Genomic DNA, 26,413 nt, shown 5'->3' with positions numbered 1-26,413 from the left:
TTACCATTTCAGTCCACATCATGAATTAATTTTAAATTTATATTTATTAATTTTATGAATTTTGACAATTTTAACAATTTTAATGAATTATTTATTATTGTAAATTTAAGTTTTAAATTAGTTTAAGTGTTTTTGAGTGAAAATAGTGCTGCAAGATAAACTTGATCCTGTGACCTTTACAACCACATATGCTCTTTTATCGAATCTAAGTAAGCCTTCTAAAATTTTATTAAGAAATAATTTGGACTAATTTAATCAAGCTTTCAGTGCCAGATAATTAACTAAGCCAAATATTCTCAGGTACTGTGCGAGTTATAACTCCCACGTGGAAATACCTCACGACTCTATAAATAGAGTTCATATGTAGAGTTCGAACATGGTTCACTTAAAGTAATAGTCAAATAAATACAGTTGAAAATCCATTATTTACTGATGTAAATATGCACAATATGATTTTTATAACAAGCGTAGCATGTTTAATTTCGTCGATGATTAAACAATTCATTTTGAGCTAGATTCTGCCATTTTGCACAACGAATCGTGTTAAAGCTCGTTTAACATCTTATTATCTGTTATCTAACATACCTAAAGATTTAGTCCGATTTCTATATTCGTGACCTCCATTGCGGCTGACATTTCATTCTTAAACACATGCAAATAACTTTCATTTGCATCAGGGTATGCACACACCCACAGTGGCGCGCAAGTCATACAGGCATAAATGTGCTGCTTATCCTAGCTGAAATAGCTCTATGCTTATTTTTCATTATGAATTTCCAATAAATAGGTAACCAACCTAGTCAGTACTCCCTACCTTGGCTTCAAACTCTTTGCACACCATTGCATACACATACATTTCCACATTTAAGTAATTTTGACTAAAGCAGATCTCTCATGTATCTAGAACAGTGCAGTAATTTGGTGTTTTCTGATTGAGCAGGATGCTAAATCAATTAAATTTTAATGAACCTAAAATATTTCCGAAGTGAAAGTAAGCTTTACTTAAACTGTGTGGGTCACATTTCAGAGATTGTTGTATCAATAACGTCAATTCCCCCACAAAGAGTTGCATTTGTCATTGAGGCAGGTTGTTTTACATAAATGTTCATTCATGTAATTCAAATACCTTTAAAACCCCCAAGTATATTTACTATTCCATATTGAATCAACAATGGCAATGAGTCCTTATTTGATATAATGTGTTGTTTCAATGCAGTAAAAATAAAATCAATATTTTCAGAGATTAGTTCAGTTGATAGTTTGGTCACTATCAATGCTTCAACTAGTCAAGTAAATCAAGACATTGAATTAGAGCTTGCAAATGAAGTGAAACAATTACATGCAGAACCTGAGACTGAAATAGTTACTGCTGACAAGTCACCTGAGATAGTGATTAGCAGAGAAAATACATTCCCTGCCAACCCTGTACCAACAGCCACTGAACTTTTATCAGCAAGCATTGAAAAGTTAGCCAAGGAGCAACCGATTAAAGACTCTGAAGACCAATTGAAGGCTGAGTCTACAGCCATTCAGGCTCAAGTTAAATTAACACAAGGGATTGCAAGTGTAGCACGGAATCAACCTGATCCTCCTATGATGAAAGATATAAACCTCAACACAGGTTTGTATTTGTTATATACTCTACATATATCAATTATTATATTTGCAGAATAAAATGACCACGCATGAGTTGTATACTGCATATTTTCTATTTATTTTTAAAATGCAATTGAATGTAATTATGTTGTCTTATTGTATGTATATTTTCTATTATAACAAACTGTATGAATAACAAAATCAAATTGTTTGATTGTTATTAAATAACTAGCTGTGCTCGCGACTTCGTTCGCGTGGAATCAGCGCGCTTTATATAGCCACGGACGCTCAGGCGCGAGGCGTGTAGTACGTACTCTGTACGTTAAAAATGTTCGCCGTGATTCTTTAAATTGACATAACTTTTTTATTTATGAACCGATTGACATGAAATAAACACTAAATGTTAAGTGAAGCTTACTACAATATATTAGTGAAAACCGTATCTAAATCGAATAGGCCGTTTCTGATATTAGCGTGCACAAACACACAGACAATCAGACAAAAAAAAAAATTAATTACAATTTCGGGTTTGGCATCGATATAATAACAACCCCTGCTACTTTTTTTTTATATATTTCCATTGTACAGACATCACTTTTCTACAATTTTATTATATGTAATAGATTAAAGTTGCTCTTTTTTTTAAACCATTTTACAACATGTAAATATAATGTAATTATAATTATGTAATGTAAATATAATAATTACACTACCTTTTGGATTGCTGAATGCAAACCAGACTGTTTTAACTCACTAAGCTCGCTATAGTAGGTTTAATCAATTTTATATCTAGATCCAGATGCTGAAAATGGAAACCCCACAGAAGTCACAAATGTAGATACAGTTAAAGATGAAGGAAATAAAAACGAAAAATCAATAAAAAATACGAAAAACAATAATAAGAAATCAAATAAATTAGCAAACAATGAACTACAAGCTAACCCAGAATCCTATGAAAATGGAAAAGATGAGACTGATAAAGTTAGCAAGGAGGAAAAAGAAGTTACTACAAAAGAAGAAGAGCAGCCAGCTCCATCAGATATACCTGTGTTTAAAGTACCTGCAGTACCCCCTCCAGCAAGCACGCCCGCAGTAGCTCAGCCATCACCTCCAACACCTCCAGCTGTTGTGGCTCCCAAGTACAAGTACTCAGACGGTAACATCTAATCCATTGGCACTCCAATTATGAACAAATTATTCATTTTCGAAAAATAATTTATAATATATTTTCAATTTTAGATCAATGGTCACCTTTTAACAAATCTGGCAGGAAATGCTACAATATTGGATTCCTGATGCAAGTAAAAGATGATCCAGTTACGAAGAACAAGCCGAATATACCAATGCTGGATGCTTGTAATGTGACAAGGGTATGTAAAAGGATTTTTCATGATCACTACCTGTATTATATTGTGAAAGTGTGTATCTTTATTGGTGTCACTAAAGGAAAAACCAGCCCTTTCATTGCACTGTAATGGAGCAAGGGATCCGAAGTCCTTGGCCTCCAAATATTAATCAGCCGGCAAATGCTATGCCTGTACACTAATGTTCAATTCCACTTCTCAACATATGGTAATGGATATAGTGTTTGTCTTTGTCTGATAGTGTCATTGGCCAAATTTCATTTGTTAAACCTATTTAATACAAAGTACATACTTAAAAAACAATACATTAAATTATTCTAAAATCTAAATGATCTATATTATATATTGCTTGTTGTAGACTACACCCATTCTGGAAACACATATGACCTTTAATACAATTTCAAGACCTGTTATTGATGCTCTCTTACCCAACTATGCAAAGAACTCTGGCATTGGTTCAAGAAGCAATACAGCAAGAGATCCCAAGAAAGATGGAAGAAGTATGCAACAGAGTGGTAAGTATAAATAATTATGAAATACTATTGTTTTTAACATGAATATCTGAGTTCAAGTCTGATAAATTCATTAAATATTTAGTATTCACTTACATTTTCATAGTTACAAAATATTTTGTGGTTTTAAAAATGTCAAACTTAAAAATATTGCTGGTATCAATATTTTTAAGTTTGACATTTCTAGTTGTCATTTTTTCTTAGCAAAAATAGTGTAGTCCTCGTGGTTCCGGTTCAGATAAAAATTGTTAAGGTGCATGAGACGGGTCTGCCCACGAAATTCAAATTTATTTTGATTTTTCGCAATTCGTAAATTAATACGACAAAGTAGGCTTATGCCACTTTAATTGCGCCAATGGCAGTATTATCCTCACAGGTTTATATAAAAATCTTTACGTGAAAGGGTCTAGTTTAAGATGCCAAAAGGTAGATGCTTTGACAATTCAAAAGAACTTGTAAAAGTCGAATCAAATAAAAATAATTTGAATTTGAAAGAGCCGTGAAAAACAGGCAACACACGAAACGTCATTTTAACCTCCGGGATTAATAAATGGAGTATAGTAAGGACTTCGTCTGTGATGGCGTTTGCTGGCGCCCGTGTTGTGGCTTTTTGGAGTGTTTTTTGTTAGAAGTGGCCGGTTTTTGTGTTCTGCTGGTGTTTATTGGTGAACTGACTGAGAAGCGCTCTAAAGGGCCGCTGCGTGTATGTTGGCGGGCGCCGGCTCAGACGAAGTCCATACTTTAGTCTGTGACTCATACATATAGTTTCCGTAACTTGTAAATAACTACAAATTTGACCTTGGCTAATCAGTGTAAAGCCAGACGAGAGAAAGGAGTATTAGTAAAGATGTACACCAACTCAAAATATAATTTGTAAAAATTGTGTGACGTTCAGTGCGATCAGCATAACTATCAAAACTAAAACTTCTTTTAAGTAAAAATGTATTTTGCGAAGGTAAAGGTAGCATGAAGTTAAGTGCTTCTCCGAGCGGTAGCAGTGCACATCGTCAATACATCTCAATCTCCCTGTCACGTGAAGAAGTGAAACTAAACCAGGCTAAAGATGCTTGGAAGCCCACTCGCTTCAAGAAGGACAATCTAACAGAGGAAGAGTACAAGACTCAGGTGAGTTTCCTATCTAACCCAAACCATGTGCAACATTTCGGAAAAGTGCCATTTTTACCCCCGACCCATAAAGAGGGGTGTTATTTTGACGTGTGTATCTGTGTATCTGTCTGTGGCATTGTAGCTGCTAAACTAATAAATTGATTTTAATTTAGTTTTTTTTGTTTGAAAAGTGGCTTGAACGAGAGTGTTCTTAGCTATAATCCAAGACAATCGGTTCAGCCGTTTGAAAGTTATCAGCTCTTTTCTAGTTACTGTAACCTTCACTTGTCGGGGGTGTTATAAATTTTTAATTTACACTTGTTAACTAACAATGTTCAAAGTATTTATCCTAATTTAAATGACAAAACTTCATTCAATGGTAATATTCTTTATAAACATAAAATAAATATTGTTATTTAATCTATGATACTGGGCGGTTAATCCCACAGAACACACAATGCTTCTAAACTCAATAGAAACTAATTTATAGCCATTGCAAATAATTTTTCTCACGAATCAAGTTTTTTGAAACAACACATTGTAGTTGCAAACAGTCAATTTGGTCACCAGGATCCCTCCAATATTTCTACACACAATCTATTTAGGCCATCACTACCCATATTATGAATGTGAAAGTGTGTTTGTATGTTTGCAACGGAGCAAAGGATAGGTGTGATTTTTTGTATGGATAGATTATGTAGTTAAAAACCTGGAGAGTGACTATTTTTTTCCAGAAAGATCAAAAAGTTTTCACAGGATTGAAAAAAAAAATCACCCGGTGGAAGTCGCGGACATTGAGATAGCTTGAAATAAAAACCTACATATTGCAACAATATTTGAATCGGCTATTTTGAAAAGTGCATAAGTCACATGTAGACAAAACTGAGTTAAATTGTAGAAGTGTTTTGCTATGGTCAGGCAGGTTAACAGGCAGGTTTCATAATGATGGTTTGATAATGTAGACAACATTACTAGCGACTTTAATCTCTTGACCTTTATTACAAAATAATAACTAATTATTCCATTAAATGAAGAAATTGAAAGCTAGTGATGCAATGCAAAAAGCTAAGAACTTTTTTGTGTCCTATAAACTTTAGGAAAGTGGTCTTGAGCCAATTCCATTACATTATATAGGTTTAATCATATTTTGATTAAGACGTGTATTGTTCATCTATGGTTAAAAAATATTTTAAGGTAGCTTAATTTTAGTTTAGAAGTTGTTTCTTCATTCTTTATTGATATGCAATTTGTCACGCCGTGTTGGTGCCATGTTTCTATCATATTAAGCTCAGCACTTTTAATCTTTGTGGTTTATGAGTATCAAATTGTATTAGAATAATATTGTTGTTAACGGGAGCTTGTGAATTCTAGCAACAAGGCATCAAATATCATTTTGTGATTACAAGCAATTGGATCTATCTTACTTTACAAACAAAATGATAGCCACATTTTATGTAAAACACTTGTTTTTCTGTTTATTGAATAATTTTATATTTCAGGACCTTTATAAGAAGTTCCGTGGTATCCTTAATAAGCTGACACCACAAAAATTCGATGCTTTGCTAGATAAAGTAAAGGGTCTCGAGATAAATACGCAGGCTCGTCTTGAAGGTGTAATTGATTTGGTTTTTGAAAAAGCTATCGATGAGCCCAATTTCTCTGAAGCTTATGCCGCGATGTGTAGCAAGTTATCTATGCTGAAGGTAATAAAATCTATTTATATACACACACAACAACACAAACACACACACACACACACAAACACACAGACCCACACACACACACACGCAAACGCACACAAACACATGCACACACACATATCAACCCACTGGCCCCTATAATACGGGCTGTCCCAGTTTAGGGGCCAGGACTCCATGTAAATACTTAAATTTAAAAAAAATTGTCTTATTTTTAATTTATCAACCGATAGACGTCCACTGCTGGGACATAGGTCATGGTCTAGCGCCGCCTGGATCCAGCGGCTCTCTGCGACTCGTTTGATGTCATCTGTCCACCTAGTGGGGCTGTGTGGGGGTTGTTCTTCTAATGCTGCACTTTCTGGTGCGATTTTAGCATCTTGAGACCCCAAATTCTATAGGTTTTTGAGATTTGAGGAGATTTCTATAAGAACCTGTTTTTTCTGAGACTATTTGTTGTGGCCTCTTCTCAGAATTGGGCGCGTTTAGAACCCTCGTAGCTTTCGTGTGTTTAGTTAACGCAATTAGTGATCACCAATTTCATCTTACGAATCTGACAATTCAGACCATCAAAAGGAGTACCCACTTTGAATGAATGATTTGAGTTTCAGTTTCAACCAGAGTAACCGTTTTAGCTCAAGGGTTTGCGAAGCTGAAATGGCAAATAATATTATCCGCCCACTCGCACACATTATTGTTTATATCTGACAGATGTCAAAAACGCAATCTTAAAATGGCCGCTCTGTAGGCACCGTCCCACAAGGCTCTTTTAGCACTTGACTAAGGGCGGTGTTGTAGCTTTATGCCGACACAGACCTATCAACAAGTGCACTTCTCAAGATGGCAGCTTTAGTTACAACGCGCCAAAAGAGCCCTGTCAGACTGTATGGTATTATTTATGTTGAATTTATCTCCAGGTTCCATCTGATAATTCACCAGACCAATTCGTCAATTTCCGCGGTCTCATCATAAGCAAATGTCAGAACCAGTTTATCACAAACAAAATGGATGAAAATGTGTTGAAATTAGAGAAGGAACTTGCCGAATGTACTGATCCAGTAAGTAGACTAAATAGATTTAAAATTCTATTTTTAGAGTTCCGTACCTCAAAAAGATAATAGGAACCCTAATAGGATCACTTTGTTGTCTGTATGTATGTCTGCCTGTCTGTCTTTATTTTAATTTTCGTAATAATTTTGTACTGGTCTCAAACAAATACTTTACTCAACATAATTTTAATAGATGAATTGCAATTTGAACGTTTATTGTCTCCTATCTTATGATTTAAAAGGTGTATGTGTATCTGTCTAAAAGAACTCTATATTGAGAAACATTAAAAAATTATATTTAATTAAAGCTCGTATTTTTGGCCATTTTATATACTAACATGATGCACAGATTGGACCGCCTTCTTTATAGCTATTTGTTCCCAACTTTAATTTAGCCATACTCTACATTCATATATAGATATATGAATATACAATATCTATTATTCTTCCTTCAGGCAAAGAAAAAAGAGCTCCACGATCAACTTACTGAAGAGAATAGACGCATCAGAATGCGGTCTGTTGGAAATGTTAGATTTATCGGTAAGTTATTTTATGATACATATTTTGCTCGTAAAATGGCGTCGATTCTGATGTATTTCGCTAAACTAAATTTAGAGTATCTGCCTCTTTTTGACAGATAATAGATTTTAAACTAACAAATTATAGAGCTAATCTACAAATTTAAACACTACACTCAAGACTGGCACCTAATGTCTATAAAGTCTATAAAATAAACAATTTACACTAGTAATAATATATTATGTAAAATGCTCCTCTTTAAACAATGTAAATAAAAAATATCTACATACATAATAGCTATGCGAATGACGGTACTTTATAAGCATAAATAGGTTTCAATGTTGTAGGTATTCTTTGCGCCCATCGATGTATATGGATGGGCCCTTCGAAGATAAAAAACGCGCTCAAAGAGTCAAGAGAAATTGCAAAAGTCTCTTGACTTTGTCAATGACGATGACGTAAGATTCAAGCGTATTTTTGCGGACGGAATTGTATGGGAAAGGCTAATCCATATACATCGATGTTTGCGCCATTTCAAATGTGTCGCCGACGCCGCGTGCAATCTCGCGAACTTTTGCCCATTATTGGTTTCTGTTCTCAATATCTTGCAAAAATAAGTATTAAAATTCAATCTACTGGATTAAAGCCAAAGACTAAGAACGACGGCAGCGATGCATGGACTTGTGTAGGATTTGACGTACACTGAACTTTATGAAACACGTTATACAGCGGAGTGCAACGATATCGACAATCGATGCCTTAGTGTAAACGCCTTCATATAGTTACTTGTATTACAACTTTTGGAAGCCGCTTTGGAAATTTCCGTCGCGCCTTGTGTATGCCCAAGGTAATAATAGCGGTCTTGCAACACAATATTCTCAAGCAAAGAAATCACGGGACTTGAGAAATTACTGTTCAATCTTAGTTACAACGAATGTATAAAAGTGTTGCTAAATGTTAGGGACTTCAAACTCTTTAACTTTGTTTATATTTTATCATGCTTATTTTTAAGTGCCATTTACTTCGCTGCATACGAATTCCGCGAATTTTATTGAACTAAAATCGTGATTATGGTCATTAAGTTTTTATGAATTTTCATATTGTTTGAGGTTATTTATTTTTAATTTTTTGTTTGAGGTTATTTGTAATAAACAGCGTTATTATTTTTGGTAGCTATAAATCAAAAATAATAACTGCAAACCAGCCAAGTCTTGTGATCTTAGAAAATTGTGTTGTATAAAAAACTTAATATTCAATGACCATTTTCCCAATAATTGATTTTGCTGAATGTGATTCAAAATTTTTCGAATTATACCTCCTATTTCAGGCGAGCTGTACAAATTGAAGATGTTGACAGCCAAAATTATGATGTTCTGCATGAATTATTTGATTGATAAACTGGAAGAAGAGAAATTGGAATGCCTCTGCAAACTGCTAACCACGATTGGGGAACAAGTTGAAAATGAAGTCAAAGACCAGCTCGAGATCGTGTTTAAGAGGATGCAAGACATCGTTGACCGCAAGTCAAGCAAAATCAGTAACCGAGTCCGATTTATGATTCAGGATGTCATGGATCTGAGGCGAGGCAGGTGGGTCACGAAAAATGTGGTGGATTCCCAACCGAAGATGATGGATCAAATCCAAAAGGAAGCGGAGCAACACCAACGAAACATCGAGGTTCGACTTAGTTACTTATTGATTATTTAATCTTAGGGTTGAATTTAAAAAAGAGGAGGTTCTTAATTCGACTGCTTTGTTTTTTTTTTGGTATGTTAGATAGGCTATTTTGATAATTCTTTCTTATTTGGTAGGTCATAGTGGTCATTGGTGCAGATCTGATGAATATCTTCAGAGATGGAGGACAGAACTCCTTAATGGATAAGAGCAAATTGCTCGCGATTAGTGTAATAGCCTAGTAAATAGTAGGTTTCTAACAGATATAGCATATTTTCATACAGTGGGGCCACTAAAAATTAAATTTATTTCAAAAATAAATAAAAAGCGACTTTCAGTATCCACGAACACTAAAAAGTAAAAAATATTTATTACCGAATATATTGTGTATGTATGTAAACAAGAGTTAATGTAGTTCAATAATAATATTTTTTGGAGTTGGTGCCAATGAGATGCCAATGTGAAGTAACAAACAATATGAAGAGATGGTTTGTGCGGTTAATTGGCACCAACTCCAAAATATGCTATTATAGAACTACATTAACTCTTTTATACATAATATATTCAGTTATAAATTAAATTATTTTGACTTTTTCGTGTACGTGGATATTTAAGTCGCTTTTTATTTATTTTTTTGAATTTCTTTTGTGATTGTTGTTGGGTGATTCTCTGTAAACTGGGTGACTCATTATCTCAGGCTAGTATTGTTTAAGGAAGTACAGATTAGAACATATTTCGCAGATAACTTTAAAAGACAGTAACCTAATCTACCTGTGCTCAGAATAAAATATTCATTGATAAATTAAATTTTATTGCATCAACAACATATTTATAGACCGCAAAAAATAGTCCCCTGACGTGTCACCGATGCAACATTGTCACTTTAGATTAAATTAATAAGGACAATAACTACAGGAATCAATTAAATGTTTGATTATCCAAACAATATCAAATCATACCTAATAGACCTGCTTATTATTTACAAATATTATTTTATAATACAAAAAAGTAAATTAAAGTTGGTCTCCGTAATTATATGAACAGTTCCCCTGTCTATTTTTAACCCCCGACCCAAAAAGAGGGGTGTTATAAGTTTGACGTGTGTATCTGTGTATCTGTCTGTGGCATCGTAGCGCCTAAACGAATGAACCGAAATTAATTTAGTTTTTTTGTTTGAAAGGTGGCTTGATCGAAGTGTTCTTAGCTATAATCCAAAAAAATTGGTTCAGCCGTTTAAGAGTTATCAGCTCTTTTTTAGTTTTCTTGTAGAAAAGAAGGTTAGATAACCGTTAGGTTCTTAATATTATGTCAATTGACAAATGTCAAGCTGTCAAGATGGACGTTGCCTTGATATACATTATTATTTATTTGAAAATGATGTTTTGGAAAACTCAGATACTTTGGATCCAAGTCCAAGTTAATTAGTCCAAGTTAGTTAGTCCAAGAAAATCGGTTCAGCCGTTTGAAAGTTATCAGCTCTTTTCTAGTTACTGTAACCTTCACTGGTCGGGGGTGTTGAAAATTTTTAATTTACACTTGTTAAAATAAGTATAACATAGTCTAAATATTAACCAGTTCACTGTTGCATGGACCAAAATGCAAATGATCTAAAGTTTGCACTGCGCTGCCACTAGCGCCCGGACGCGATTTATTTAGTGCTGCATGAGTTTCCCATCGTGTAACTCATGTCATAACCTAGTAGTTGACAGTCCACTGGTAAGGATTATATTTATTTCCTTTTAGGTACTATCTACCTTAGAAAATTGACATTGTTATAATAGACTAGCTGATATCCGCGACTTCGTTCGGTTGGATGTAGGTTTTTAAAATTACGTGACTTGATTATATTTTGTTCTACCTTTCAATGAAATCAAATTAATCAGGCCCCTGGCAACAGTCCCCTGGTTCTCCAGAATCCAGAATCTAGTCCTCTTCACCTAGTCACCTTTTGAGCAATTACAAGAGAATATTTCAGTTATGAAAGTGATAAGACACACATACATTTTACCACTTTGGAAGAGTCTCTCGCGCAAACTATTCAGTTTAGAAAAAAATTATATTACAAACCTCAATATAATTTTTGAAGACCTATCCATAGATACAAAAATAAATCAATCATGTTCGGTCGGATTGGAGCAACTAGCGATCCGATCGATCTGGTCGATAAAAATAAATTAGTCTTCTGCCGATCGGTCTGCTAGACAATAAAAACACGCAAGTACAAACGATCAGGAATATTATTTAGATAAACCGGTATTTATTCTCAGTCAAATTTAGCCAAATGAAGTTATATTGCCTATGTTCATTTAATGTTTATGTTCATCATAATTAATGAGCGATGAAATAGTTTGTTTTCAGCCGTAAATCTTACGTATTACCCGTGCGCATTAACATGGCACCTGGCTCGAACACAATCCCTCCTCCCACTTCCCCGCGCGATGCCCCGCTCTCGCCGTGCCGCTACTGGTCTCGCACGGCGCGGCGGCACGGCGAGAGCGGGACATCGCGCTTGGAAGTGGGAGGAGGGTTGTTTTCGAGCCAGGTGCCATGTTAATGCGCACGAGTTATAAAGTTTCACACAATACTGTCATTTTTTAGCTAATGAACTCGAATCCTATGGGCGGAGGATTCCGGCGCGAAGACGGCCGAGGCAAGCGCGGCGGAGAAGGCAGGAGGCAAGGCTCCAACTCATTCATGGACAATCAATGGAAATCGCCACGCACCAGCTACACTGTCGACACTTCGAAACTAAAGGCTGTCACGCAAAAGGTACACCTTATAAAATTACTCAACCCAGTTTAGTTGTTGGGATTAATTCTACATCATAATCATCATATTTTCAGGATGCAGACTAACAGAGCCTTTCCCAAAGAGCGCCACCACGCCCAGACCATTATCCTATTCCCACCTTCTACATACGTCGGCCCGCCCAGCCTCGTGTCTTGTCTTGTCGTGGCCAGTGTCTTCAAGTCTGTTGTACACAATCTCTTACATAAATTCTAATTACATGATACATGTCTAAATCTATACTCTATCCACATTATTACGATTCGCTCTTTCTGTTACGCGATCCCATACAAATGACGAAGACAAAAAGTTAGTAGACGTTAACCATTTTGAGTCAAATTCAAATTCAAATTCAAATTCAAATTATTTTTATTCAATTAAACTTTTACAAGTGCTTTTGAATCGTCAAAACAATCTACCACTGGTTCGGAATGCTGTTCCTACCGAGAAGAACCAGCAAGAAACTCGGCGGTTGCTCTTTTCAAATGTACAATTTACAATAATATGCCATACTGTATACAAGCAATTGCAGCGCCGTGTATTGCTGGAGCGCATCAAATCCAAGCTTTTTTGTCATTTACATAATCTTCGATTGTATAATAAGCTTTTTTCAGGAGCATACTTTTAATAGATTTTTTAAACTTGTGTAAAGGCAAGTCTAAAATTGATTGTGGAATTTTATTATAAAATATTACACTCATTCCCACAAACGATTTTCCAACTTTCCTGAGGCGGAGCGTAGGATATGCGAGCCTATCACGGTTTCTAGTTTGCCGGTCGTGGAAATCACCGATTTTTTTGTAACTATGAATGTTTTGTCGTACAAAAATTATATTAGCGTAAATATATTGAGAAGCTACTGTAAGAATACCTATTTCCTTAAATTTCTCTCGTAGGGAATCGCACGGTTTTAAATTATAGATTGCGCGTATTGCCCTTTTTTGTAATACGAAAATTTTTCCAATATCTGCCGCTTTACCCCATAGTAAGATTCCGTAAGACATAATACTGTGAAAATAGGCAAAATATACAATTTTTGCAGTTTCCACATCAGTTATCTGTCGAATCTTTCTAACAGCGTAAGCAGCAGAGCTGAGTTTACCAGCAAGTGTTGATATATGGGCGTTCCATTGAAGCTTTGCATCTAAAGTTATCCCCAGGAACACGGTAGTTTCTTCTACTTTCAACATATCATTATTTACCATTAAATTAAAATCATTTGCCGTCTTAGTATTGGGCAATGCGAATTCGACACACTTAGTTTTCTTTGCATTTAAAAGCAAATTATTAACAGTAAACCAATGAGTAACCTGCGATATGGTTCTATTTACATCGTCAAAATTATTATAATTTCTATCGACTTTAAAAATCAATGACGTATCATCAGCAAATAGTACAATATCGCAAGTATTTTGGACGAAATATGGTAAATCGTTTATATATACCAAAAACATGAAGGGACCTAAGATAGAGCCTTGTGGAACACCCATTAGTGAGGCTGATCCGGATGACTTCACATCATTTACACATACAGTTTGTATACGATCACTGAGGTAGGACGCAATGAGACTAAGCGCAGAGTCTTTGATTCCATAGTGGTTCAATTTAGCCAAGAGAGTCTCATGCGCAACGCAATCGAATGCTTTAGACAAATCACAGAAAATTCCAATAGCATTCTGTGAGTTCTCCCATGCATCGAATATATGCTTTAAAAGCATTGCGCCCGCATCGATTGTTGATCGACCTTTAGTAAAACCATACTGCTCCGAATGAAGTAATTTATTCAGATTAAAGTGCTGGATCAGTTGGTTGAGCATAATTTTTTCAAATATCTTGCTAAAAGTCGGTAAAATTGAGATTGGCCTGTAATTATTTGGGTCAGTTTTACTACCCGATTTAAAAAGAGGAATTAATTTACTGTATTTCATAAGATCTGGAAAGGATCCTGAATCTACGGACTCATTAAAGATTAGAGCAAGATATGGAGCAACAATATCAATAATATTGCTGATTACTTTTACTGAAATTCCCCATAGGTCTCCTGTTTTTTTGTACTGTAGCGATTTGAATACTTTAACAATATCATATGGGGTAACGTGTTCAAATTTAAATAATACACTGCACTCAGAAACATTGCTCCTTAGAAGAGTGTAGGCTTCCGCTGGCGACGAGTTAAGTTAAGTGACAAACTAATCGCAAAAATAGGCCATGTTGTCCGTACTCTGTTTCAGAGTTCATCGATTACAAATAAACAAACCTTTCCACTTTATAATATTAGTACAGATTGATTTAGTTTATTCCATGATTTCATTCATGATTAGAGAGTGTGTGCAACAGAATTGCAGTCGAAACGAATAAAATCCATCTGTTGATAAATTGGTTTTGTCAAAAATTCTTTAGCAGGTTTTTAAATATTTGTTTTTATTTGGATTACTTATGTTTTGATTCATTTATTAAATTTTTTTAATTAATTTCGGCCACAGTTAACCACACTGTTACTCATGCGTTTGTCAACATGGGCCGACGTTTGCCGGTGTTAAGGTACTATTTTTTACTAGGCTCTCTCCTTTCTGATCATTCTAAAGCCTTTTTATTTATATTTAAATTGTCATATTATTTTAGGTATATACAGCTGTGGTGCACATAATTAAGAACGACAAACGGCAAATGACTCCATGGCAAATCTGGAAAGTGACTTGTTATAACTTTGTCATTTCACTTTCCTAACTTTTATAAATATAGTTATGTACGTAATATTTAAAACAGTGAACCACAACAAGTATTCATTCTTAATTATGTGCACACGACTGTAGGTACATATCTACATATAGTACTAAATATTGTATCTATCTGATTCTTAACCGACTGCGGCGAAGCCCAAAGGAGGGCTATATGTTTGACCTGTATGTATTTATGTATGTATGTATATCCATTCCTCTGTTACATAAATGGGTACATAAAATTCTTAAGAAAAATCAAAATGTCGGATTTTATGCGCTTTAATGTGTGGTCTGAAAGATGCAGCGCAAACCGCAGTCAGGGTTTTTGAAATTTTTTGTATCACTTGTATATATATTCTTACTTTAACCACATTACTTGTAGAATAAAAGCGTCTATCCTATTTTCTACACTCGCCCGAATCTTGTAGTCTCACTTCGCTCAATGCTTTTCTTCTTTTTTCCGTTCTTTCGTTTAAAAAAAAAACCCAGAGAAGATATTCAGTTAAATAATTTTCTTTTTCAGAATCTTAACAACATTAAATTAGCGCCACCTTCTTCAGCGTGGAATCATGGTTCAGGTGCTAAGAATCCAGTCCAAGCCAGTAGCAATTCTATGATAAGTCTCTCAAAGAATATGTACAGCATGCTTGAAACAACTCCTGGGGATCCTACTTCCCTCAACAGTAAGTAGAAATAGCAATACTATATACACTTTGACCACTGTACTTCTACTGTTATTCTTCGAGGAATCTCATAAGTCTTTTTTATCAAGCTGTTTCGCTAGCACTCATTGTGCTTACGGAGCGGCATAGTGATGTGTGTTAAGTCGAATTTACATTACGCATTTAGTGACATGATATTAGTTTCGCGACATCACTTTCATAACCAATTGCACGTGTAAACGTCTAATTTCGTAATGCATGCATTACTTTCACGACACTAAAATAGTGTTTTTTAGATGAACTAATTTCATACTATAAACATGACGTTATAGTAGTGAGTCTGTATCGATGAATTGCAACAAATTGTAATTGACAAATAGTAAGAAGCTTATCAGGATTGAAGTGAATTTCTGTACCGAATTTTGGCAAAATCGAGTTAGCTAATAGGCTGTGAACAGTCTACAGACATACACTTTCTGATAATATTACCACATGTTAGTATGGATTTATTGTAAATTCACACTCTTCAGTTGATAAATGCATTACATTATATTATTTCATAAAAATCTTGCCAGCAATGATTGCACGTTAAAGTTGCTGAGCTTTGTATGGTGATAGATGATAGAGATTATGAAAAGAGACTACAGTATGAATATAAAAAGAATCATAATGGATACATACATGCTCCCTACGCTAACTTACGCCAGTCAAACCTGCGTCTACACCAACAAAATCAAGCAGAAGATAGCCGTTTGCCAAAGAGCTATGGAGAGAAGCATCTTAAAGTTACGCAGGCTACATAAAGTCACAAACAAAAATATAAGAAAAAAGACGAAGCTGACCGATGCATTGCAACGAGCATTACAGTTGAAATGGAGATGGACAGGACACCTTGCTAGAACGACTGATCACAGATGGACACTTGCAACTACAACATGGCCTGGTCCTGCAGGAAAAAGACGAGTGGGAAGACCAAGGTCATGTTGGTGTGACGTTTTATTTATTTGTTTATTTATTTAGTACCCATAGCGGGTAAAAACTGTATAAAAAATGCAAAGGATAGAGTTAAATGGATAGAGTTTTAATATTTTGGTTATTGTAAGGCACAATATCACACATTACTTTTAGTTTTTATCTTAAATGTCTACTTTTTATAATGTACAAAATTTTTGTTTAGCCAACAAGGATATGTCTCCAAGCTATCAACACTCCAAGTCGATCGAGAGGTCAACCTTCAACTCTAGAGGTGATTACAGTGAGACTATAGGAAAACTTCAAATAAACTTTTAACAAAATTGCTTTTCATCTTTTGACAGCAATTGGTTGTTAATACACGCTTTCACAAGCACGTTGATGTAAATTGAAAACATTCAGCATTCACTATTTCTCGTTAGAAATACAAAACAATAAAAGTATTTGGACTAAAGATTATAAATCTTTGAAAAGAGCAACTGTACCGTATCGGAAGTACCCGAACGCTAAATCAATTTATATTGTGTTAATTTGGTTGCACACAATCCCTAGACGAAACTAAATTGACAGTTCTGAAAGTTATGCTATCTTTTTTCAAAGGGATAACTGGGGAATATTGGTATCTATTATATAGATGGCAATATTTTTTGCCATGCCATTTAATTTTAGTTTAACCAAACACGCCATTGAATACATGTTTCCACTTTTTGACTAGATAATGAAAATAGCAGCCGGTCTGGCTCAATCGGAGTGCCTCGGTCAAATTCCGGCAGCAGAAGTAGCAATGCCGCGTCGAAACAAGCGCCAGAAGCCTCGCCGTCTACGCCAGTCGCGCAAGAGCCATTGCCCCCATCGAAACAGAAGGCAGTCAAAATGCACATCTTGGAGATGCTGGTCAACCCGAGTGACGAAGAGTTCGCAACTGACTTCAAGCAGACATTCCCTGTACAGTACCACGCTGCTGCTGTCACCGAAATGCTTAACATTGCCTTGGAGAAGTAAGTGTATTTTATGTTTACATTGTTCACATTATACTAGTGCCTTTTAACGGGCTAATAACGGGCAACATTACAGCAGGTAGCGGTAAAAATGTCACCAGGCGCTTTCAGGATAGCCGTTGAAAGTAACTACAAATTGTATACAAACAAGGTGTAACCAGAACGCTAGCAAAAACTAGACAGGTGATAGTACTGACAATTACTGGATACGATATCATAAAAAAAAAAGATTTTTTTATATCCTGTATTTTTTAAAAGTTCACAATATATTGCAAATAAAACACCTGACTGACGCAAGAGATCAACGAACATTCCATAAATAGATCACTCGAAGTTAATGTCTCGTCGTAGGCATAGACTCGATTTTGCACGCTATACAACGCGGGTTTGAAAAATACTAAATCACTAAAACTACCAAGATAAGGCAAATGGTTATTGGTATTGTATTGTGTTAAGGTAGTATAATAATAACGCTAAGTTTTCGCTAGCGTTCTGGTCACATCCTCCTGTATACGTTTTCATAGTTTCATGGCCGTCGACATTTTTGCTGCTGTGATGTAACTGAGGCACGTCCGAAAGGGTATTTACAGCCATACACGCAAAGGTTAACATGTAAACAGGTTTACCTATACAGTTGAACTTTGCGGGTCAAGTGAGCGTTTATGGTGCGCGAGTGTGCAGGTTTCCTGAACGTTCCGTTTGACATGCATAGGTCCACGTCTGAGGTATACCTTTGCATGTATGACTAGCTTTATACTACATAATTCAGCTCATGCAGGACTTCTTTTACGCTCTGAATGTGGAATTCCGCGTATATATTTTCACTTGCGGAATTCCGCTAGTGAGATACATATACTATAATATATATATATATATATATATATAATATATAATATTACTAAAATAATTATTATTTTTGGATTCTTTTCAAAACCTGTTCCAGAAGTTACGCACTTCTAGAACAGATATTGTTACCAAATATAATTAATTACATCATATTCTTTTACAATAAGTTTTTAAAGCTAACTTTATAAAGCTTACATTTTAATATATTAGCAGAACCCAAGTTATATATAGGGTTTTAGAGTAAAAAATTTAAAAGATTTAATAAATTAAGTACAAACAAAAAAAAAGAACATTTTTATGCAATTGAAGTATTATTATCTATGTAATGACGAAATCATCATTCAATAACAATACCTAGACGGTTTCATTAAAAAAAAAATTCAGTGTAGAAAGAATGCTTTTGAACATAATAATATTGATAAATATCCTAAAACCCCATATATTTTTGCTTATTATTAAACATATATATGTTATACATATATATTACTTATCACAAGCTTGATACACAAAGCGGGCTTCAAGCCATGAGGCGCAGTATCTTTACCCTTACTGAATTCTGATACACAGTCTAATACTGGAATCGAACAGCATTAAAAAAGAAAAGTCGCAATTTTGTTTACACGCTCATAAAATTCGGTTTGAAGCCCGCGTTATAAAGACTAGTATTTTACTTATAATAATAGTAAAAATTAAGACTACGGCAGATTGTTGATTTTTTTACATGACTAGCAAGGCCAGAAAATTTTAACAGTACGACAACATTAAATGCTTCATCAAAGTGAACATTTTGAGCAAAACCTTAAGGCAGTTAAAGTGAGATTTCGGAATAAGAGATGTTGTATATAATTTTCGAGAGGCGCTTTTTTGCTTAAAGGCATCATTTATTATGTAATACCGTTGGGGAGGGAGTGTAGTATAACATCTTAGCTAAAATAAAACTGAGATGTGAAATAATTAATAGTGATAATGTATTTATTAGTATAGGTAGTATTGGGTAGAAATTTTATTTAGTATTTGCATTTGGTAGGAAGTGATGTTAAGAGGGCTCTCCCGTCACTCGTTTCATACAATCGTAGTTCCAATTTCATTTGAATATTAAGCAACCAAAGTCCATGAAATTTTACAGACATATTCTAGAAACTAATATCTATTGTCTGTGGTTTTTCAGATTTCTGTTAAAATTTTCGGTTTCAAAGTTACGCGGTATTAAAAATTTCCATACAAATCTTTGAGCACCTGTAATTTTAAAACTACATATTTTTAGAAAAATCTAAAACACCACAGACACACAGATATTAGTTTCTAGAATATGTCTGCAAAATTTCATGGACTTTGGTTGCTTAATATTCAAATGAAATTGGAACTACGATTGTATGAAACGAGTGACGGAGAGAGCCCTGTTAATGCATGTGGAAAATGTATTACTTAATAAATGAATAACGCTCTCTTCATTGTCAAATCGTTATTGTCAACTGCCATACGCTTGCAAATTATTTTGCAATTTTAATTTTTCGACCCATAAGCATATATTATTGCTAAAACAATAAAGTGCTATCTGAACTGAACATAAATGTATTATGAGCGATTGTTAAAAATGTTGGGCATCTTTAGGTGATGTTGTACTTTCTGTACTGGTACTTGCCTATGTTTCTTGCCGATGTTTCAAATTCATCTGCCTTGTTGTGCATTAACAGGGCTCTCTCCGTCACTCGTTTTCACTCGTTTCATACAATCGTAGTTCCAATTTCATTTGAATATTAAGCAACCAAAGTCCATGAAATTTTGCAGACATATTCTAGAAACTAATATCTGTGTCTGTGGTGTTTTAGATTTTTCTAAAAATATGTAGTTTTAAAATTACAGGGGCTCCAAGATTTGTATGAAAATTTTAAGACCGCGTAACTTTGAAACCGAGTATTTTAACAGAAATCTGGAAAACCACAGACAGATATTAGTTTCTAGAATATGTCTGCAAAATTTCATGGACTTAGGTTGCTTAATATTCAAATGAAATTGGAACTACGATTGTATGAAACGAGTGGAAACGAGTGACGGAGAGAGCCCTCTTAAGGCGGAAACAAATTATCGGACGCGGCTGATGGACACGGCTGACTGCCGCGACTTATAGGTCTGGATTCTAGACCCATAAGTCCTGGATAATACACTGAAGAACTGTGCAAACTATCGGACACGTCGCGAACGTAACCTGAGCGCTCGGACGTCCGAGAGATATCTCGCAAGCCGCGTCTGTGCACACCTATTAGTCGCGGCTGTCAGCTGCGGCTTACGGACGCGTCCCATTGTTTGTTTCCGCCTTTACACTCTTATCGCAAGTCATGATGTGTCGACATATCTCTTATAGCTACCGTTACCGCAACACATTCTTGGCTTTCGTATAGCATCCCCTATTTTAATGTTTGTTGTTGGAATGACATTTTGTATTTGGAAGATAGTTCCCGGCCGTCAAATAGTTTATTTAATACTAATTTTGAGTGAACTTTGAATTAAATATTCCTAAGAACAAAAAAAGAAGTATACATGACAATTAATATATTAAATAATATTATATAAAATATTACTTAACCTTTGAATGTATTTCTCTTTTTACCTGACTGCAGCGAAGCCCATAAAGAGGATTACTTGTTTGACTTGTATGTTTGTATGTATGTGTGCGTTACTATGTCAGATCGTAACTAAACGGCCCAACTGATTTTGATGAATTCGTCTTACATCTTAAAAATCAAAATGGCGGAATTTATGTGCTTAATGTGCGCACTGAAAAAGATGCAGTGCATACCACAGTCGGGGGTTTTTGAAAACTTCATAAATTACTTGTTTACAAATCTTATCAATTATATTATATCATACAAGATTGTAGTGAAGCTCTCTGATTTGAGCACATTTTAATATTAATTGTATTTTACAAAATTTTGTGCCCAACCATACTTCTCTATAAAAATGTTTGAAATCACTTACCTAAATTTTTATAATTTTCAGATCTGCAAAAGATGTTCACGTAATAGCAAAAGCCATGCATCATCTCATATCAACTGGTATAATTTCTGGTGAACATTTCTTGACCGGCATGACTGAGATTTTGGAATGTGCTCCAGATTTGTACATAGACATCCCAATGTTGTATGAATATCTAGGCAAATTCTTTGCACCACAAATAGAAAAGAAGGTATGAAACTATACGTACTATGAATCTTATCTTTTATATAAAAGTCAATGTTTGTATGTTTGTGTTCTATAGGCGGCTAAACCGCTGATCAGATTGTTATGAAACTGGTAGGGTGTTCTGAGGACGCCCGAGATGGTTCCTGCATCAAAAAACTATATATATATGAATAAAAAATTCATGTTTGTTTACGGCATTGCAACGCATGCCGGGTACAGCTAGTATATTATAAAAATTAATATTTGTGTCTGTCTGCTGCACCAATGCATTCGCGCATCGTTCATCCGATTGAGTCGAAGCCTTGCACAGATGCTGAGACTTGCGTTAAGGTTTCTGAAATAGAACCTCTACATGCAATAGGCGATACGCATTATAACACATATAGCTACATAAGTTTTTAGTTATTTTTCTCCCACTTGCTCGGTAATTGCTTCATTACTAAAAAATAACAATTCAGCTCTTTACTATCTGCACGTCAGCAATCCAACAGAACAGTAATAGAAATTGTTGCATAGTTTCATACTGCTGACGAGGTTCTTTAAGTGTAACTGTAAATAAACAAAAATAAGAAATGCAAATGGGAGAAAGTTTCAACCGAAATAGCAATTAACAACCTCGTTTAGTTTAAAAGGACTCGTCTAGCGCCTCGTCTTTCCAATATTACTCGGCCGGCAATTGCTTTATTTGTTGCGTGGACTGTAAATGTACTATTTATTAGATAATGTAATATTTTCTTTTATTGAATACTGTTTATATGAATGTCAAATCATTCTGTTTCAGCATATCTCATTTATACAGACATTTAGATTATGTGATAATATTATAATGTCAAACCATGGGCACATGTTCTTAAAAACTGTAATTAGAGACTTAAAAGAAAGTATGGGTCCTACCTTTGTAAAGACTAAATGGCAGGAATCTGGACTGGCTTTGAGTCAATGGATGAGTGAAGAACAGGTAAAATGCTACTATTTTTTTTATAACTAAATATGCTTACGCTTGACTGCAATCACACCAAACAGGAGATGATGTAGCGTAAGGTGGAGCGCGCGTGCTCAGAAGGTGCCTATACACTCTTCTTTAGTGACTTTAAAATGACAACCATTTATATGTGTGTGCAAGGCGTTACAATTCCTTCGAAGTTTGTTATTAGGAAAATTGAAACTTTTAAAGACAGATACAATGACCTAAAGCGAAAGGATGCATAGTGTTACTTAAGTATATTCTTAAGTATTTCTTATAAAATTTCAACTAACGAAAGTGTATTGTTTAGGTGCCCAAATGGATCGAGGATAATAAATTCGAATTCTTGGAAGGCGGAAACGCTAGCGAGGAAACCAAGAAAATTCTAACGCCAAGCGAAACACAGAGTAAACTGTTGCAGCTTCTGAATACTGATGAGAATTGCGATTGTATACGAGGCTGGGTTCAGGTAGATATTTCATTTTCACATCTGTGTAATGTATATATTATATATATATATTTTTAAGAATATTAGTCATGTTGACTTATATTCCCCTTTCCCCTCCAATTAAGCGTAAAGCTTGTGCTAGGTGTAGTTACGACGATAGTGCAACAGGTTTGAACTGCTGCCCTTTCAGAATTCAGTCCACTCCTCAACCGTTAAGCTATTGAGGCTCTTTAGCTATTGAGGTTCTTTGGATAAACATAAATCGTGAAGCACTCCCAGAACTAATTGTCCCTCTCTCTACATCATATTTATTATGGTATAGCTCCACTATGATTCGAATTCGGTTTTGAATTTGACGATAGTTCGGCATTCGACAGTTTTTTTTTACTATAACAGAATTTCAATCATGTTAAAATTGTTATAATCGGGTCTTGCAGACCATTTTGCCCTAAGATTCCATACTCCAATGCATCGTTGAAGAATAAATATAAAAATAATAAATATAAACTTATACAAGGAAACTGATAGTCTAAATGTCAAATTGCTTCTCTGGAAAAGGTTACTCATGTATGTATAATTTGACCTTGACTAGATAAACAAGTTTCAAAGTGTAGTATCAGCAATTCTATGTCTGAGATATGCAAAAAAATCGATTAGCTGGCATTCCAATAGTAGAAATTAGTGTTGTGAAAATTAGTTTTCCTTAACAATGAAAAATTAATTTCTATCGACTTTAATTTAGTTGATTGGATTGGCAAACATTGTTGATACAACTCATTATAGGCAACGTGAGCCTGGTCATGAGAAGTTATGATTGGCTTAAGATGATGCAAGGTTGATACTGGGTGGCTGCCTTCGGGGCTCTGAAGCCGATAATTCTGTAATTATCTGAAACACATGTCTGCTTTGATGGGTACAGGGTCTTAATAATTGATGACAAGGAGAAACAGAGGGAGATGTTATAAAAAAACGTTTTTTCCACGCAGGATAATCTAGGCGCGTCATCGAAAGAGAACTGGTTCATTCGAGCGTTGATCCAAGCGATATGCGAGCATGCGCTGTTCGGCGCGGAAGGCCGCGACGTGCCCCACTTTAGCCACGAGCGTATGAACAAATTCGCGCCTCTGATCAGTGAGTTCGGCGAGTCCCGCGAGCAGAGAGAGGCGAGCTGTCTCTTCGGCATTCAGCAGCTGATATACAGACTCCAACATCCACCAGGTATGATTGCGCTTATTCCTACTTCACCTTAATACTAACAGAGTCAAAGCGGTAACCTAAAATTTTGTACAGCATATAGTTTCTTCACTAGGGTCTGCTTTACCTATGGTAAACCAACGCTTTACCCCCGGGTGCAGAGTTTTAAGGGACGCCAAGCGCTGTTCGCGATTTGATGTGTATTTAATCGCGCGCCCATTAGAGGACGCCAGGGCATTGATTGCACCTAGGCGCTACATCCCGTCCGTGATTTTCACAATGTGATGCATAAAAAAATCGACGGAAAACCTGTGCATTCTGTCGAATAACCATCTAGTTAGTGTTGATAACTGTGCGAGTAGACATGTTACGTACACTACGTAACCATGAGTGCCTCACAGTTCTCATAACGTTGAGCAGAATGTCGTCGCCAGAACTATAGGCATAGCGCATAAAGGTGAACGCACACTTATCCGAGCCGAACGAAACGAATTTTAGAATTTGTATGTGAAATCTTCCGATTCGACGCGGGGAAATGTGCGAGGTTTCATGAGATTTCATATATAGAATTCTAAAATTCGTTTCGTTCGCCTCGTTCGACGCGTTCGACTCGACAAGTGTGCGTTCACCTTAAATGAGTAGTCTCATGCAGTAGTGGAGCGGTGCGGAAGGATATCAGTTGCCACAAGTTGACGAATCACTGAGCTCTCGCGTCGTTCACTACCGCAAGAACCCACTCAGTTATGCGTTATGCCTATGGTAGGTATAGTAGTGCGGCATACATTTTATTTCATGCTATACTGGAACTGGCTATGGTGATTGAATCATCAAAAAAAGTGGCAGTTTGTGCACTGCTTCATTTTACGAGTAATTTGAGAGATTGATGCTCATGAAAACACGAATACGAATCGAAAACTAATTAAACACGAGAGTGAGTGACCAAAACTCCTTTAGTAAGTGAACAAGTTAAGTTCATTTGTCACTGCTCGCACACGCTCCCCCGACAGACATGTTTTCGAGAATGTGTATCCGGGGCTAGCACTTAACCCGTTAGGTCTGATAGGTAATAATGTTAAATTATGTAAATTTTCGTTGTTACAGGCTTAGCACTAGAAATATTCCAATTTTTACATGAACAATACATAATATCTGTGGAGGGTTTCACTGCATGGGAAGTATCAGAAATGGAGCCAGAAGGGAAAGGTATGTTTACTGTTTTATTAACTAACTAGCTGATCCCGGCTTCGCTACAGTGGTATTTAAAAAAAAAACATAATTCTTCATTTTTACCCGAAAACCCAAATACCAATTTTCATAGATATAACTTATAAACTCTGAAACACAGTCATATTCCTTCATTTTTAACCGATGGCCCAAATAACAAATTTTTGTAGATATAATTTGAAATATTACAGATTTTCATCCCCTTTTTAACGCCCTTAGGGGAAAATCCTTCAATATTTCAAAAATTCTTATTAATTAATGGGCGCCTACGTCATAAAATTAACCTACTGTCAATATTTCACGGATGCACATAATTTAATGTTTAAATTATCGTTTGCCATTATAGGTTTTCTTAAGTTTTCATTAAAATATTGTTCAAGTAATAATGTCAGTTCTGTTTTTTCATGTACTGGTATTATTTTGCAGAAAGCAAATAGTTTACAGTAATCATCTTTATGAGCTTATTTGATTTTATTTGGAACTATATAGTAGCCTACTTTTTATCCAGGAAAATCAATGAGTTCCCAGGGGATTTTCAAAAACCTGATATAGGTTTTAGGGAACGAAGTGGCGGGCAACAGCTAGTATCCTAATAACGTAGACCACCACAAAGAAAGGATTACCTGAGCCAGAGTAGTGTAGTGGCTAATAAAATATTAAGATTTAGACAGCGAGTCATGACTGGAAATATACGCGTGATAATTTAGACAAGCCAAAAACAAACTTTTATACCTATTGAAGTTTGCTTTGAATCGCCTACGTAACCCCCCGTCCGCACACTGCCCGTGTGGCATGAAAAGGAGCGAGGAACGGAGGCTGGGATGTAGTGTGGCTGCGTTACTCGCGTGTTCAGGAGTTCATGTTCATCGCCCTCTTTTTTTCGGTAAGTATGTAATAGCG

General features: G+C 35.5%; 1 protein-coding gene across 12 annotated transcripts in view; it reads left to right on the top strand.

Moving 5' to 3' along the window:
• LOC123880245 (eukaryotic translation initiation factor 4 gamma 3-like) overlaps window positions 1-26,413 on the top strand; it is a 68,017-nt gene that overhangs the window by 31,036 nt on the left and 10,568 nt on the right. For 9 of the 12 annotated variants that reach the window (XM_045928245.1, XM_045928256.1, XM_045928247.1 and 6 more), the window contains 18 exons: window positions 1,241-1,621; window positions 2,390-2,752; window positions 2,836-2,966; window positions 3,319-3,475; window positions 4,428-4,597; window positions 6,079-6,282; window positions 7,194-7,334; window positions 7,781-7,865; window positions 9,172-9,521; window positions 12,117-12,287; window positions 15,549-15,708; window positions 16,865-16,942; window positions 17,375-17,657; window positions 21,501-21,687; window positions 22,465-22,641; window positions 22,958-23,116; window positions 24,082-24,313; window positions 25,391-25,492. In XM_045928245.1, the coding sequence (XP_045784201.1) occupies window positions 1,241-1,621; window positions 2,390-2,752; window positions 2,836-2,966; window positions 3,319-3,475; window positions 4,428-4,597; window positions 6,079-6,282; window positions 7,194-7,334; window positions 7,781-7,865; window positions 9,172-9,521; window positions 12,117-12,287; window positions 15,549-15,708; window positions 16,865-16,942; window positions 17,375-17,657; window positions 21,501-21,687; window positions 22,465-22,641; window positions 22,958-23,116; window positions 24,082-24,313; window positions 25,391-25,492 (3,531 nt within the window). The remainder of the gene's footprint in view (window positions 1-1,240; window positions 1,622-2,389; window positions 2,753-2,835; window positions 2,967-3,318; window positions 3,476-4,427; window positions 4,598-6,078; window positions 6,283-7,193; window positions 7,335-7,780; window positions 7,866-9,171; window positions 9,522-12,116; window positions 12,288-15,548; window positions 15,709-16,864; window positions 16,943-17,374; window positions 17,658-21,500; window positions 21,688-22,464; window positions 22,642-22,957; window positions 23,117-24,081; window positions 24,314-25,390; window positions 25,493-26,413) is intronic. The other 3 variants (XM_045928253.1, XM_045928246.1, XM_045928254.1) reach the window with 2 other exon arrangements.

Source organism: Maniola jurtina, chromosome Z (assembly GCF_905333055.1).
Source record: "Maniola jurtina chromosome Z, ilManJurt1.1, whole genome shotgun sequence".
NCBI classification, from domain to species: domain Eukaryota; kingdom Metazoa; phylum Arthropoda; class Insecta; order Lepidoptera; family Nymphalidae; genus Maniola; species Maniola jurtina.
The sequence above is the reverse complement of the archived record's forward strand: the minus strand, read 5'-3'. Positions and strand labels throughout refer to the sequence as shown.